At 37.8% G+C, this 15,284-nt stretch overlaps 1 protein-coding gene across 6 annotated transcripts; it reads right to left on the minus strand.

Moving 5' to 3' along the window:
* Positions 1 to 3,216: 3,216 nt before the first annotated feature.
* LOC103998567 (clathrin interactor EPSIN 2) lies at positions 3,217 to 14,321 on the minus strand. Of its 6 annotated transcripts, none has more exons than XM_018818409.2 (15): positions 14,061 to 14,320; positions 13,779 to 13,860; positions 12,797 to 12,922; positions 12,516 to 12,567; positions 12,196 to 12,275; positions 12,033 to 12,111; positions 11,711 to 11,794; positions 11,440 to 11,585; positions 11,035 to 11,361; positions 10,554 to 10,595; positions 10,335 to 10,430; positions 10,013 to 10,257; positions 6,094 to 6,293; positions 4,708 to 5,686; positions 3,217 to 4,219 (listed from the first exon to the last, which is right to left on the minus strand). In XM_018818409.2, exons 3-15 carry the CDS (start codon positions 12,829 to 12,831, stop codon positions 3,684 to 3,686), a joined length of 2,901 nt encoding a protein of 966 aa, XP_018673954.2. In that variant the 5' UTR covers positions 12,832 to 12,922; positions 13,779 to 13,860; positions 14,061 to 14,320; the 3' UTR covers positions 3,217 to 3,683. The 6 variants fall into 6 exon arrangements, with proteins under 6 accessions (XP_018673954.2, XP_018673953.2, XP_065023762.1 ...); XM_018818408.2 differs by having other exon boundaries at positions 13,929 to 14,320; XM_065167690.1 differs by lacking the exon at positions 13,779 to 13,860 and having other exon boundaries at positions 6,094 to 6,278; positions 14,061 to 14,321.
* Between the last annotated feature and the right edge of the window lie 963 nt (positions 14,322 to 15,284).

Genomic DNA, 15,284 nt, shown 5'->3' on the forward strand with positions numbered 1-15,284 from the left:
ATAGCTGTTTTTGAGACTAATCACGAGTTTGATTAGATAGCCTTTCAAACCTGGTTTGGTACTCTTGAATGGTGAAGGTTTGTCGGATCTTTGCTAGTTGTACATTAATGGTTCTCATAATCGGTTGGTCCAAAGCGGATCAGCAGTCCTTCTTTGAATTGTTACCATAAGAGGACTCCATGAGTGTATTCAAATCAGTTAAACCATTGTATGGTATCCCCTTTAAGATGTATAGCTGTAATTTTCACCATAGATGCGTCCGCGGTTTGGTGGTACCAAAAATATCGCTCCGCGCGAGAGATCTAACCAATCGAGTCTCCTTCTTCCCATCTAGGGAAGTCTACCCTCATGTGTAGATAGTTGAGGTTGGTCATAGAGCCTCCCCTCCCTTGGAAGTCATCTCTTCGGGCTTGGTGTGATTGTTTTGAGCTCTCTCCTTGATGTGATTTCTTCGGGCTTGGTGGTCGGCTCAAATTGAGTTCGGTAAAGGGAGTCCGAATCTTATCCTCCATTCGGGCCTCGAAAGCTTCAAATTTAGCATTGATTACTTCCTCATATGCCATAGTATATACCTCCAAATCTGTGATGTTAATATCTCTCTTTTGTTGTCGGGTTAAAGGCATGTATAGGTTGAGAGAAATGATGGTCGAAAGGGTTGGTGGATGTAGGCTGCAGTTTAGGCTTGTTTTGTGGCTATTTTGGGTGTAGTTTGAGGGTGTGGTTTGGTGGAGTTTTAGGGCTGTGGATGAAAGTTTTGGATCTATGGTAGATGGCAGCAATGGTTTGATAGAAATCAGTAGAAGTTCCTACAAATATGTGCTATCTTGTAAGAGCAGAATTGTCGTCGAAGAAACAGTGATTTCTTGACAAAATTTTTACAAAAAACTTGAGAAATTTGAGGAGAGAATTGACAACAAAATCTCAGTTTATATGACAACAAGGATCTTTAATTTAATCAAGAAATTTTAAACAGTATAACAGCAAGAAAATTGGTGCAAGTTGTGATAGCAGAATTCTCGTCGAAAAATTTCAGCGGTTTATAATGAAAATTTGCAGCAACACAAAATTAGTTTTAGAGATGAATTCCTTAATAGATAAATTTTTTTATGGAAGCCAAAATGATCTATGAAGTGTATAAGAAATTTCATTAAAAAAAGATTGTAAATAGATGGGTTAAAGCAACAATATGCGGTTGAAATTTTTTACATCATAGATTTTCAAGTGTAGCAGATTGGACATAAAAGATCAGTGGTTTCTATTAAGAATTTTTCGATGAAACCAAAGGAAAATCACCTGTTAGAAAGTATCAAAGCTATCATAAAAATTTCATAGAGATTTGGATAGAAAAAATATAGTAGCAAGATCAAACAATCTGTGTTATGCGGTTGGAAATTTACAGTGCAGATTTTCAAGTATAGTAGTTTAAACGTAAAAGATCAATGGTTTATATTGAGAATTATTTGACAAACCCAAAGGGAAATTTGCTATTAGGAAGTGTCTAAGCTGTCAAAAAAATTTTGTAGGAATTTGGATAGAAAAAAATGTAGTAGCAAGATCAAACAAACTGTGCAATGCGGTTGGAATTCTGCAATGTATCTTTTGTCGTAGAGATGAAAACTTTGTGACGAAAAGTTTATGCAGCAATATAGGAACAATTTTTTTTTTAGATTTTCGAATAAGGATAACTAAATTGCAGCAGCAGTAAGGTAGGAAACCAGAACCTGTTGCAATTCACAAGGAGATCAAAGGATGATCTGTGGTGGTGGAGATGACGACGGAATTTGGCGACGATCTTTTAAGCAATTGTGAGAATTGCTTTGGGCAGTTGTGGAGGGCTGATGGATGGTTGTGGAAGGGCAACGAGATGCCAAGAACGCTGCTCTGATACCAGGTGTTAGAACCCTTACAGATTCTAAACTTGGGGTTGATCTCTTTAGGGGATCGACCTCCTTGGAACTCTATAAGGGCTCATCCCTTCAAGTTGCTGCTCAAAGGCTACAGAAAAGATTTATCTATTACTTATGAAAAGAGAAGGAATACATGACTATTTATAGGGCTTCTAAACCCTAACTCCTAATAGGACTTCTACTCAAGACTTATACTTCTAACCAACTTTTAATAGGACTCCTATTCCTTTACAACTCCTAATTCCAACATCTTCACATTTTTAATAAGGGTCGACTTAGATAGGTTTTACATGAATGTCTCTCTCAATTAATAGGACTCCTATTCTTTTACAACTCCTAATTCCAACCTCTTCACATTTTTAATAAGGGTCGACTTAGATAGGTTTTACATGAATGTCTCTCTCAATTAGGACTCTCCTGGTTAGAGTGCTAACATTATTTCCTATATCTTTTTCCTAAACAAAGCACCTCTTATGTTTTAAATTATGAGAATATCTTTATGACCGTCTTCGTGGTCACTTTTGACCTATTGTTTCGTTGTATAATTGTCTCTATCGCTGTTAGAATCGGTGCATGCACTACTTACTTCCTTATGATGAAATCTACTATCACTTGGGTTACTTCTGAAAAGATAGGTAGATTCCTTACCCTCGATTGGTGCAATAGCCTCTTCTGTGCTAGCCATCACCTCCACCACTCCTTCATTGTTACCTTAGATGGCCCCACCAACTACAATCATCAACCCCTCAACACTCTCTCTCTCTCTTTACTATCATATTATATGTCCCATAGGTTCGTTGCACTTCCATCGAGGGAGAGAAGTCATAGGCGTATCATCACGACGTAAGATATTCTCGAAAGACAAAAGGTGATGAAGATGACCATAGTGACTTACAAAAAAAGACGATCATAGTGCGATAGAAGATAATCAATCACAAGAATAATTTTATCTTCTAAAAAATAAAAAAAACTATATGAAAAAATAAAATATTTAAATATTTCTTGAAGAATTTATTCTTAAATCCAAACACATTCACGGTAATACTCACATCTTGGATATTGATATTTTTATGAATCGAAGGTACTTGCACGTAATTGGACGGCATCCTTTTAGGTGCTTTCATAGACAGCCTGTTGTCATGTGAAGATATTATTCTATTCATACGCAAAATCTTGAGGTGCACCGACCACTGTTCTAACACTCGACAAAGAAAAAAACAATAATAATAACAAAATCTTGTTTGTTCCACAGCCATTTCATACACAATTGACAATGATGAAGTCACATTTAAAAGCAATCCTCTTCTCATGGTCTTTTGGGGATCACCCCTAAATGCATATATTCATGTGCCCAAAATGTGCATTTTACAACATGAAAATATTCATGTGCCCAAATGGTGCATTTTACAACATGAAAATATTTAATTGCCAAACTCTTAAATACACTCACGAAAAAATGAGCACAAAAGAAAATAGTCCAAAGAGGTAGACGCTAACTCTGAACTTGATTTCCAGCAGGCTTCAATCAGCAGTGTTCAAATAATATTTCAATTGAAATAACGAAAGATGAATCTTTATTTTATTTTTATATTTTCAGCAAGAATGTTGAAATAATCCTTCAGCCAAAATTCACAAGAAAAGGATTCATCTGAGAATGATCAAACCCCCTACAACACCACCTTTGAAAGCCCATACTCGTACACCAAGACCACTTGTAATGCTCAAAAGAATCCCATCAGAGATACCCATTTTGTACTCTTGGAGAGGATGATTTCTTCATCTGCTATATCCACTTCCACCTCCACCACCATATGGTTGCTGAGATCCATAGTTGCCCATGCCCATCATGGGGTTGTAGCCTGCCCCAGGAATACCATTTCCACCCAGCGGGCCTCCCATCGGCGGTCGTTGAGGCATCATTCCCTGGTTCATTCCCATGTTCATCCCCATGCCCATAGGTTGATTCATGCTTCCACCATAACCACCCATCCCCATCCCCATCCCCATGCCGGCACCGCCCATCATGCCCATTCCCATTCCGGAACCACCCATCATGCCCATTCCCATACCAGCACCACCCATCATGCCCATTCCACCCATGCCCATGCCCATACCATTGCCCATCATGGGATTTGGAGGGACCGCTAAGGAACTTGCACCAGCACGTCCAATGCCGGAGCCAGATCCCATAGCTTTGCCCATGGTGGTGATAGATACCGGTGCTGTAGAAACCTTCTTATCTTCTCTTCTTTTCTCCTTCCGATTCATAGAATCAAAATCAATGCCAATATCCGCATGAGGATTGATTTTAGCTGCAAAAAAATATAAGTGTCAAACGAGAGAGTATGGCTCAAATGAAAATTACAACAGAAACATGGAATATAATATATTATTATATGGTAGCCATAAATTTTTAAGGTAATGCCATAGCTAATTAGTTGACTTCTCATGCTATAGCCACCAAAACATCTCACACTTGGTTGGGAGGATGGCCTCCCTGACGTTGATATTTTGGTTTGCTAGGATGCCGACTGTGTTTATTTCCATTTTACTTAATAAAACAAATATGCCACTATGCAGTATTTTACAAATGCAATGATACAATGCAATATCATGTGATTATGGAGAAATGTTAGCAAGGGATCAAAGCATCACTTAATTGAAAATTAAATCATTGTTATCAGAAAGCGGTTCAACACTTGCTGATAATATCTAGTGAATGCTAAGGGCCTTTGCAGTAAACAGCACTTGGAAATTAGAAAAGAGAACTAAAAATGGATGAAAAAGATCAAGCACTTACGTCCTGATATATTCAGATTCACTAGACCTCGACTCAGTGTGTCAGCCCAGACTGCTGATTTGGGTTCAAACTTTTCCTTTGATTCAGCTGTTCTTATAGGTGGTAAAGCTGATGGAGCAGGAGTCACTTCTAAGGCAGTGGGAGCCTGAGGGCCGGGCTGCGAAGGAAGATTCAACTGCATGGACTGGTTATTTATTTGAGCAATAGGATAAGCTGCCTCTGACAACTGGGTGGATTGGTTATTTATTGGAGCAATAGGACGAGCTGCCTCTGACATAAATGGTGCTGGTGGACCTGACTGAGGAATAAGATTTCCTTGTCCATGTGTTGGTGTTATAGGACGAGCTGCCTCTAACATAAATGGTGCTGGTGAACCTGACTGAGGAATAAGATTTCCTTGCCCATGTGTTGGTGCTACAGGTTGAGCTTCCTGCATGGGAATATAAGCTGCCAATCCTGTTTGTGTGGCAAAAACACCAGAAATATCATCCCTAGCCTGGGCAGCATGATTATTTGTTGGAGTAATAGGACGAGCATCCTGGGCAGGAAAATGAGTTGTCTGTAATGCAAATGGAGCTTGTGGACCTGACTGGGGAATAATATTTTGTTGTGCATCTGCTGGTGCTGCAGGTTGAGCTTCCTGCATGGGATTAAGGGCTGCTGATCCTGTTTGTGTGGCAAGCATCCCTGAAATATCATTGCTTGCCTGAGTCAGAGGAGCTTCCTGGGTCAAAATCGCTGGACTTCCATAAGAGCTTTGTTGACCATCCAATGGAGGATTGCATGTAACACCAAAAGCAGCATCAAAATCAAAGTCTGTGGCTGTTTGTATCTCGGAAGCTTCAGGTGGGAAAATTTCAGCACCTCCAGTGGAAATTGAAGAGTTGAAGGAAGTGACATGTGCAAAGCTCTCTAGCTGGTTGGAGGAATTTTCATGGATAGCTATAAAAGGAAGATCACCAAAAGGATTCTCACCATGCTGCATCAAAAAGGGCAAAAAGCAAGAATCACACTCGGTAAAGCAGATAAGAAAAGAATAAAAAGTGTAGAAGCGAATCTACTCAGATCAAGGAAACGCCATAACAGATCTCTACAACAAGAAAAATATTTCTGAAGTTACTGCATGAACAGTTTTTCCTTCATCAAGACAAGATTATTATGTTATAAAAGTAAACAAGTCAATGAAACACCATATCAGATCTTTATGAGAAACAAAAATATCTGAAGTTACTGAATGAGCAGTTTTCTCTTCATCAAGAGAACATTATTATGTACCGAAGAGTCTAATCCAACAATACCTCATTCCAATTTTTTGAACATGTACTTGAGCTAATAATCATTCCTCTTATGCAAGACTTATGCTAATAACTTGATGATCAAAGATACCTGGCTCATTGCACCAGATGACATCACCATAAAATCTGCCCCAAGATCTGAATTTGTTGGAAGATCAACCCCAGTACCATTAGTGGCCGTAGGCAAAGGCATCATATCCAATGAATAAATAGAATCCAATGCTGATGCTGATCCAAATAAGTCCATCTCCAGACTACTTGCAGCAGGTGGGCCAACTGCAGGTGAAGCAACTGTTTAGAGGAAGAAAACAAGAACTGGTCATTACTCATTACAAAATATATTCGACATGTAACAATACGGAAATGTTAACAGTTGTAAAAAATAAGATGCTTGTCTAAGATATTTAAAGGCAATATCATAACCACCCATCTATCTCTAACAATTTGGTGTTTCGTTGTCAGTACTTGGGATTCTGGCAAAATCCCTTCAGTAAACATTTATCATGCAGAAACCATGTCTAAATGATCACATCGTACCACTGCTTTTGTATTAAACTGTAAATTAATGCAAGAATTATACGCAGAAGTTGACAGAAATTAGGGAAATTTCATTTATATGCATATAAAAAAATCATATTTTATACCTCTAAAATATCTTGTATTCCTACAAAAATAACACATTTTATACCTCTAATTTTTTTATAGATCCTACAAGAATGAGAACCTATAAAAGAACACTTTTGAAAGGGGAATTTACGATTGTTATGAGTTATAGAATATTATACATTTTGCAAGGGTAAATCTGATCAATATCTTAATCAAGGATTAATAGTCAACCGAACCAGTCCACTGAAAAAAGGGACACAGACCAGATGATTTTGTTGTTTTCATCCAGGTCACTGCCCAATAGACCTACAGAACCGGCGTCAGCATCCAATTTTGATGGATAAAATTGGGTCCACGCCATCAATAACAGCACCATCCATTAACCCTACTGAACCAGGCTTTCCACCTGGTTTTAATGGTTAAAAACGTCACCATCAGGAGGTAAGCCTGACCACATACTGCCTATTATTTTTTTTACAGTTTTTGGCAGTTGTCCTTTGTTTATTTTTCCCCTTTCATTTAGTTTTTCACCCATGCTCCTGTCTCTCTCTCCTTTTTTTGTTCGCTCTCCCCTCATCCACCTCTTTTCCTCCCTACTGCCTCGCCACCAACACTTCACTATGTCGGTGAGTATGACTAAAACAAATAATCTACAATATAGATGTGGCACCTTTTAGGCAGTCTTTTCAGAAGTCTGTGTTGGAGCCCAAATGTTAACCGAGCCCATCCATGGTTAAATAGGAAAGGCTTAAGTCAACTTAGACAAGTCAACAGATCTAATATTTTTGGAACATTGTTAGTAATCTAGGAAGAGCAACTTGATGAGATTAGATCTATTTTTATTAATATAAGTTGTCTACATATGGATAACCCATTATGTATATAGATTCATCATAATTGGACGTACCTCAGTCAAAAGAAAGAGGAAATAAAAAAGAAAGAATTACCTTTCCAACCTGTCGCAGTTCATCCTGTAACACAAACAGTAACCCCAAACCATAAACTTATGGTGTCTGTGTTCTTCGCAAATGTTAATGTCATAGAGAGAGAGATTTTAATTAAATTGTACTAATGAAAACAGTGTGCTATATATAGGCCAGTTGGCCAAGGACTATCCTTCTTGACAGAGTGTTTACTCCAGCTTCTAGCCCTTGTAATCCTATCCACAGTCTACTAACTTCTCTCTACATTGACACTATCATCTACTATCTTTATGTTTTTATAAAAAAGTTAAAAGAACTCACGAAATTATGATGGATACAAAATAAAGCATTGCCGATCTTCTTGCTACTGAGAAGGTCCATCTAAACAAGCTCTGGATCCATGCTCCAACAAGACGTGGGGTCCTCAATTCGTATCATTATGAGATGTACATGCGAAGTCATTGACTCACAAGGTGTGACTCAAAGAACAATGATCCATATGTAAGGCAAAGACTCGATAGCCATTAAGCCTTAGCATGCTTTTTGACACATTAACATGCTACCTCCACCTTCATTTTTCTTGTTATGAGCAACAAGTGATATTTATTCTTTTAACATGGTGCCAAGATGCAGCTAGTCCTCCCTTGAAGTTTAAACTGAACAACAATGAGCAAACCTTCAAGTTACAAGGAACCTAAGTCAAATTGTCAATATGAGTTCGCAAATTTTTAAATACAGAATGCATAGTAAATGTTAAATGACAAGTTATTAACAGATCATTCAATCACTCACTTTTAATCCTACCCTTGTTGAAATAAGATGTTTACTTACAAGTAGCAAAAGCTTAACAACGCCACCATTAACTAGCAAATTTTACATGATTAACTGTCAAATCTGTTTTGTATCTGACAATTGGATTGTCCTTTGATGTATTCTTGACAGTGATCAGAAAATAAAGGTTCCCAGCAAGTAGAAAGATTTCATAATAAGCTCTTCAATACTAATAAAAAATCCATCATCAACATTTAAGATTTAAGGGTTGTTTGGATTGTCCAACATAATATACCAGCAGAAAGGCAACATGGGCCAATCAAGATGCAGGAGAGAAGGAAAGTCCATGGTCCCATATCAACTCGATGGAAAGATCCCACAACTCTGGTATTCCATTCCAGGACTGGGATAGGCCAGGAGAATATAATTGAACTCATTGGAGCAAACTTTATTTGGAAAATTTACCTTACAAACTTATTCTTAGTTTCTCCCATTATTTAGAAAAAATATACAAAACCCATGACCATTGTCTTCCTTGCTGTCCTATACTGTGTGCCTCCAATTCTATAAAATGGACTACCAACCAAGGTTCTGAATTCCGTACCATATCGGTGTACCGATCAGCAATCGGTACGATACATACCAAGCTAACTAACACATGGTACACTAAGTTGTACCAATGTACTGCTTGTACCAGTCCTCTATCAGATCGATACATATCAAGTGGTACAGTACAGTATTGCAAACCATGCTACCAACACAAATTGCTAACAAGGTGCATCAACAGTAAAGCAGCATAAAGAATAAAACATATAAGGTTTGCTCCAGTGGCTATTAGCTAAAGCCTACAATTAATGGGTTGGATCAGAAACCTACTTAAAGGTCCAGAGAACCAGATAATTTTTATCTTGGAATCCAATACCTCATTCGGAAATCATTACTTGCATGTTCAATCAACCTCACAACCTTTTACCTTGATTACGTCATTTATTAGGAAAATTATAAACAAGCAACCATTATTTTCCTTCCAATCATATTCTGTGTGCCTGCAACTCTACAAGATTGACTACTGACATAAATCACTGAGAAGATGCATCAACAGCAAATCAGCATAAAGTGTAAAGCATAGGCTTGGGCATGAATATTTAGCTCCATTGGCCATTGTCTACAGCCTATGATGAATAGGTTTAGATCAAAGGTCTGCGTGGAAGGTCACACAAATCAGGTAAGTCTAACCTTGGAATCCAATACTTCATTTGAAAATCATTACTCGCATGTTAAATCACCACACAACCTTTAACCTTGATTCTCCCATTAATTGGAAAAATTATAGAACATCAGCAACCATTGTCTTCCAAGCCTAGAAGTCTACAAGATAGACTACCAATATAGATCACTAAAAAGGTGCATCAGCAATAAACCAGCATAAAGAGTAAAATATCCAATTCTATCTTCACTTTTGATTTGAGAAAATTTATTGATATAAAACGATCTGGGTCTGGTTAGTGTAAAATGTGGGTTGTTATCAGGTCTGGGAATCAAGTTGGTATATCGACCTACAAGTCTCATACATACCGGTTAGTGTAAAATTTGGGTTGTTTTGTGATTCTGTTAATCATAAAGTCACATAAAACTGCCCAGCATCTTCACATATTACACAGAATAATGAAGATTTGGAATCAATACTTGACACTCAACAATTTGCAGTACCTGACACTGAACCACGTGGATCAAAATCTTCAAAAACATTCTTGTCAGTGTTGTTTGCTGATGCAGATGCACCTACTGGGGCATGGCCTAAACCTTGGATTGTACTTTTCAAAGGAGAACCATCTGTTGGTGCAAAAGGAGAACCTTGGGTTGTGCTTTCTGAAGGAGAGCTTGGTTTAGGTGCATGAGGTGAAGACGCTCTTGGTGCAGTTGCTACAAATTCATCACCATTCCTAACAATGGGGCTGGTGTCAAAAAAGTCAACTTGCATAATGCTTAAGCAAAACACGATAACAATAAGAATAATGATACACAGTCATACCTAGCTTCTTGCATATTGGTTTGAGCATCTCTTGTAGCTTCTTCATAGCTTGGTGGTGCGCTAATACTCTGCTCAGAGGGCCTACGTTCCAGCTGCCTGGTGATTATTCATTAGACCAAAACGAAGGTGTTGCTCAGACTAACAGTCCCTTGTGGATCTTAAACATATGAATACTATGACTATTATGTTTGTAAAGCCAAAGAAATTTAAAAAGTTCACCTTTCCTCTGGTGGAACACTATCACTTCTGCCACCACCACTTCTGCACCAAAAAGAGCATGGTTGACAATTCAATCAAACCATATCTTAAAAAAGTTATGATGAATAACATTTTAATTTGATACAGGAGAAGAAATATTAAGGCACTTGAACTTAAAAACCTAGAAAAAGGAGCAGCCTAGTGCACAAGGCTCCCACCATTGTAAGGTCCAAGGAGATTTAATGCATACAATCTTATTCTACAAGCAAAGAAGTTTTTGCACAAAGGGGCAACCTTGTTGTGACACCATGGCTCACCCTCAATTTATTAAAACTGGCAACTTGTAAACATAAAATAATTTCATATCACCTCAATGATCCACAAGAAGACTTCTTGCTCTAAGTTTAAGATCATAATAACTAGGAACAACACAGTTAAGCAACTTCATTCTTGGTGAAAGAATTAAAACCAATAATCGACTAAGTAGGGACTAGAGCTTTACCGAGATGAATACCGGTCATCATCATCGATGCTTCGGTTTCTTGAACCATCTTGATAATCATCATTACCATGACCTCCTCTAGAATCATCATCTCTAAAACCATCTCTGCCATGATGTTCATCAGAATACACACTACTCCGATCTCCCTCTCGACCATATGAGTCCCTGTCTCTGTTGTATCTATCATCATCTTTATATCCCCATTCTCTTTCTTTTCCATTACCATATCGATCTTCGTCTCTACTAGCATTGCGACTCTCATAACGATCATCCTCACAATGGTCACTGTAGCCTCCAGGCCTACCAGTTGAACCTGCACCTCGATATCTATGCATCCAAGGAAGAGACACTAAGTATGCAGCGAACCATGTCAATATTGTCTCAAAATTCAGAAAGCTAACTCACTTGTCCCGGCTAGCAGCACCTTTTTGCCTAAGTTCGTATATTCTCTCTTTATCATTCACCAGAACCACAAGACTCTGGGACTTCCTCCTGACATTGTTTCCCTGGTCTCTTCCACTTGAATCAATATACTGGAAATCAGATAAAGTCTGAAATATAGGCAATCATCTCTGGTCAGAAAAGTGCGTGAATGTAGAGCTTACCTCATTAAAAAATGTCAGTCCATGTTCACTAATTAGGCAGTAAAAAATATTAAGAACAAATGTTATATTACCGATATTTGGTAGACATGCTCCCTTATTTCATCAATCACGCGTTCAGATCCATGTGCTACTAGGTACTCTAAAACAGTCAGTGCCTAAAGATCAATAGTCGGAAATAAATATTAGCTTGATCCATTAAAGGGAATAGTGATTCAATAAATAGATGAACTTTAAGAAATACATATTTTCAACGGGTAATCAAAGGACAGAATCTTAACAAGTCTACATTGTACATAAGAGCACACCGCACTTGTAGGACCTCAATAATCACACATCATAAATAACTAAGACATCCACCAAATTTACAAGTAAAATAAGAGTCATATACAACACCTTGTAAACATGACGCCAGTTTTTTCCAGTATCATTGATCCTCTTCCATATCACATTCATGATCATCTGGTATTCATGGCTGTGTGGTTGTTTAAAAAATGAGGTTCCAGAAATGGCAGCAACAGCAGGAGAAGCAATGCAAAAGATAGCATTATAAGCTTACTAATTCCTGGTTGCCTGTGCAATATCTGCCAGAAGTGATCCATGTGGTCCCCAAGACTCGTTACTGGTTGCATCAAGAATCTGATATCAAGAAACCAATAAAATCATCTATATGTGTGCTCCACAAATGACCAAAAATATATACCCATTATTTCATGAGTTTTCTGAAGCTGAATAACATATTGGTGACTTTTATTGACCTAAACCACTACACTTTTTCTCATGGTTTGAAAAACTCACAATTCAGTTGCCCAACTGAATACAAACAATTAAGAGACAAAACCAAATTTAAAATATCATCAACAGTATCACAGAATCTACCTTCTGCTCTATGTTAGGCACCTTTAGAACTTTCTTGTTCACCTCTCGTTTCCTGGAACACATATAAAAGAATCGCATTAGGTCTCTTATAGCTGAGAAGATCAAGAACCATGGAAGACGGAACTAAATAATTCAAGTAGAATGTTGATGTTAAAACCTATTAAAACTTTTCTAATATTAGAGTTACTCGATAGCAAGGTCCAGAGTTATTCTAAGCAGAAGTATCACATAGAATATATGCTAGTTACGAATATAAGTTTAAAAGAATGAGAACTTCTTACAGGTCGCGAACAGTTTGACCAAACACTTTTTTCATGATCCTTGTTGACCAAGAACACTGCTGCTATCTCTTCAGAATCTTTTTTTCTTTTTGCAAGTGATCGTCCAAAAAAAACTAACCAGTTGTCCTAACATTGACAATGCAACATAATAAGATTTAGTAGGCAAATACACAGCATAAGATATAAGCAATGTTATTCATAATATTCGTCAAGAGTTAAAATCTAAAAACACAGCTGGTTATCTATGTCACCAAAAGGAAATGAACAATTTTTTCTTTAAAAAAATCCAATAATTCCTAACACATCCAAAAACCTGACACCAGAATGTCCAGTTATGACAAGGACAAAAATATAATAGGACCTATTGCAAATTAAGAGGAAGAAGGTAATGCTAGATAAAAGTTCAGCTAAACTTCATCATCTTATGCACCAAATAAGAGGAAAACAGGTAAGCATAATAAACAGTGTTTTACAGAAAAAAATTCATCAACTACATGAGTAGAAGGTCAATCCCAAAATGAAAAAAAAGTCAGACATCAATAATAAACAACGTAACTGATGAAAGGAAACACATTAAAATGAGATACAAAAATGCCAACAGTAGTCAATAAACCATAAATGAAAAAATTGAAATAAACAGCCAAAGAGAGCACCAGATTCGTCCCAGTAATACCCCCAATTCTATTAAGATTGACCACATTTCCTACAAAAATGCCAAAGATCCGAAAAAACACGAAACGAATAACAAAAAAGCAGCTGAATTTAGTAATCCCCTAAGATTGAATATAGGAATTCAGACAGGATCTTATTTTTATACAGATCAAGGGAAAAATAATGCAATTCCAAGAGAGGTAGTTCGATTATTTGTCACAACAATCCAGACACATTTACCAGAACAGAAATATCAAAGAAAAAAGGCCAACAAAATTATTGATTCTTCAACAAGATTCCACCCAAAACCCATCCAGATCTAATAACTTACAGATCAAACTCGCGTTCATGCACAAATATCTCGAATCAAATAACACGCCCGACGGCGACAAATCCCATCCTCCAAGGAAAACCTAGCCCCAAAAGAACATTTCTATTTTCACAACATAATCGGATATGAAACCAAAAGAGGAACATTTACCTCAATCAATCAATGCAACAACACAAGAAGGACATAGCTCAAGACAAGGCCAGATCCAAAACGACTACGAGTGAATGTTCCAACTTCCAAACAGCAAGAAATAACGAGGAAAGAAAAGGGACCAGAACGGACCCGGTGGAAATGTTACGGCCTGGGAGATCAAGATCCGACCCAAAACAAGAGAAGGGATCGCAGGGTTGGGGAAGAGGAGGAAGGAGAAGGGAAACGTAGATCCGCGGATGGATTCGCAAGCGCTCCACCGACGAGCCCTAGAGCTTCTTGCTCTTCCTCCCGGATGGCGAATGGAAGGAGAAGAAGAATGTGAAGAAGCGAAGGAGGAAATAGGGAAACAAAAGGGAATGGAAGGGAGAAGACGTCGGGGGTGGGGGGTGGGGGGGAGAGAGGGGGAAGAACGGAAAGAAGAAATTGACCGACACGTGCCGGTTTCCTCGTGTTTCGGGGGGCTTAATATTTACAGGTTTTACGAGAGATTTATTCTGATAATAACAGTGTGTATTAGGTGGGGTGGAGAGTTTCCTACACGTTCTCAACAGAAAACAGGATTTATGTACTACAGATTTCAAGCTTTACGGGTGGGGGCCATTAAATTTGTAGAGGAAAACGAACCGACAGGTGGATCCGAACAGGCATACGTGGCCGTGACAGAAAGATGGATTTGCGATGGCGGTAATACCAGTGGCCGAACGGAGGGAGCAAGGAAATGGAGCGCACTGCTGATCGTGTTTTCGGCCGAGATGGCAACGACGGTGTGGGATGCGGATCACGAATCACCGGCCACCCACCCTCTCTCAAAGAACTCTTTGTGCATCACAAGTTTTCTTTTTATCATATAAAATTATTGAGTTATTTCTTTTTTTTTTCTTCGATCCGTTTTGTGTAGTTAAATGATATGAAATGTGTATTATTACATTTATCATAGATAGAATTTTAGGCTCGACTGTAAGATTTTGAATATATATATATATATATATATATATATATATATATATATTGGTTATGTTTAAGGTGAAACATAATGGTTGGAATAGAAAAGTTGGTAGAATCTATATGAAAAAGAAATAGATTATATAGATTATTGTCGATTCTTGAAGTCATGCAATTACTTATGGTAGAAGATCAGCATCAAAGCTTTTGTTTTCAAGAAGATTGACAATTCTGTGTGACCATATTGGACAATATATTGTAGCAATAATAATCTTAAACATATTACCTATGAAGAGAAGCACTCTTTGAACTATGGACAATTCACATCATCAAATCAAAGATAATGGAGGAGGAATGCAATATATCATCTTGGATAAATTAGTTTCCTTAGATAAAGACATTATGGCATGT

The sequence above is a fragment of the Musa acuminata genome, chromosome BXJ3-9, assembly GCF_036884655.1.
Source record: "Musa acuminata AAA Group cultivar baxijiao chromosome BXJ3-9, Cavendish_Baxijiao_AAA, whole genome shotgun sequence".
In the NCBI taxonomy this organism is placed as follows: domain Eukaryota; kingdom Viridiplantae; phylum Streptophyta; class Magnoliopsida; order Zingiberales; family Musaceae; genus Musa; species Musa acuminata.

Excerpts from the sequence above, each read along its gene's own strand:
- LOC103998567 (XM_009420065.3), bottom strand. The coding sequence starts at position 12,831 with ATGAAAAAAGTGTTTGGTCAAACTGTTCGCGACCT. Across the intron at positions 12,276-12,515 it reads TGCCTAACATAGAGCAGAAG|ATTCTTGATGCAACCAGTAA; the intron begins GTAGATTCTGTG and ends TCTTGATATCAG. Across the intron at positions 5,687-6,093 it reads CATCTGGTGCAATGAGCCAG|CATGGTGAGAATCCTTTTGG; the intron begins GTATCTTTGATC and ends TTTTTGATGCAG.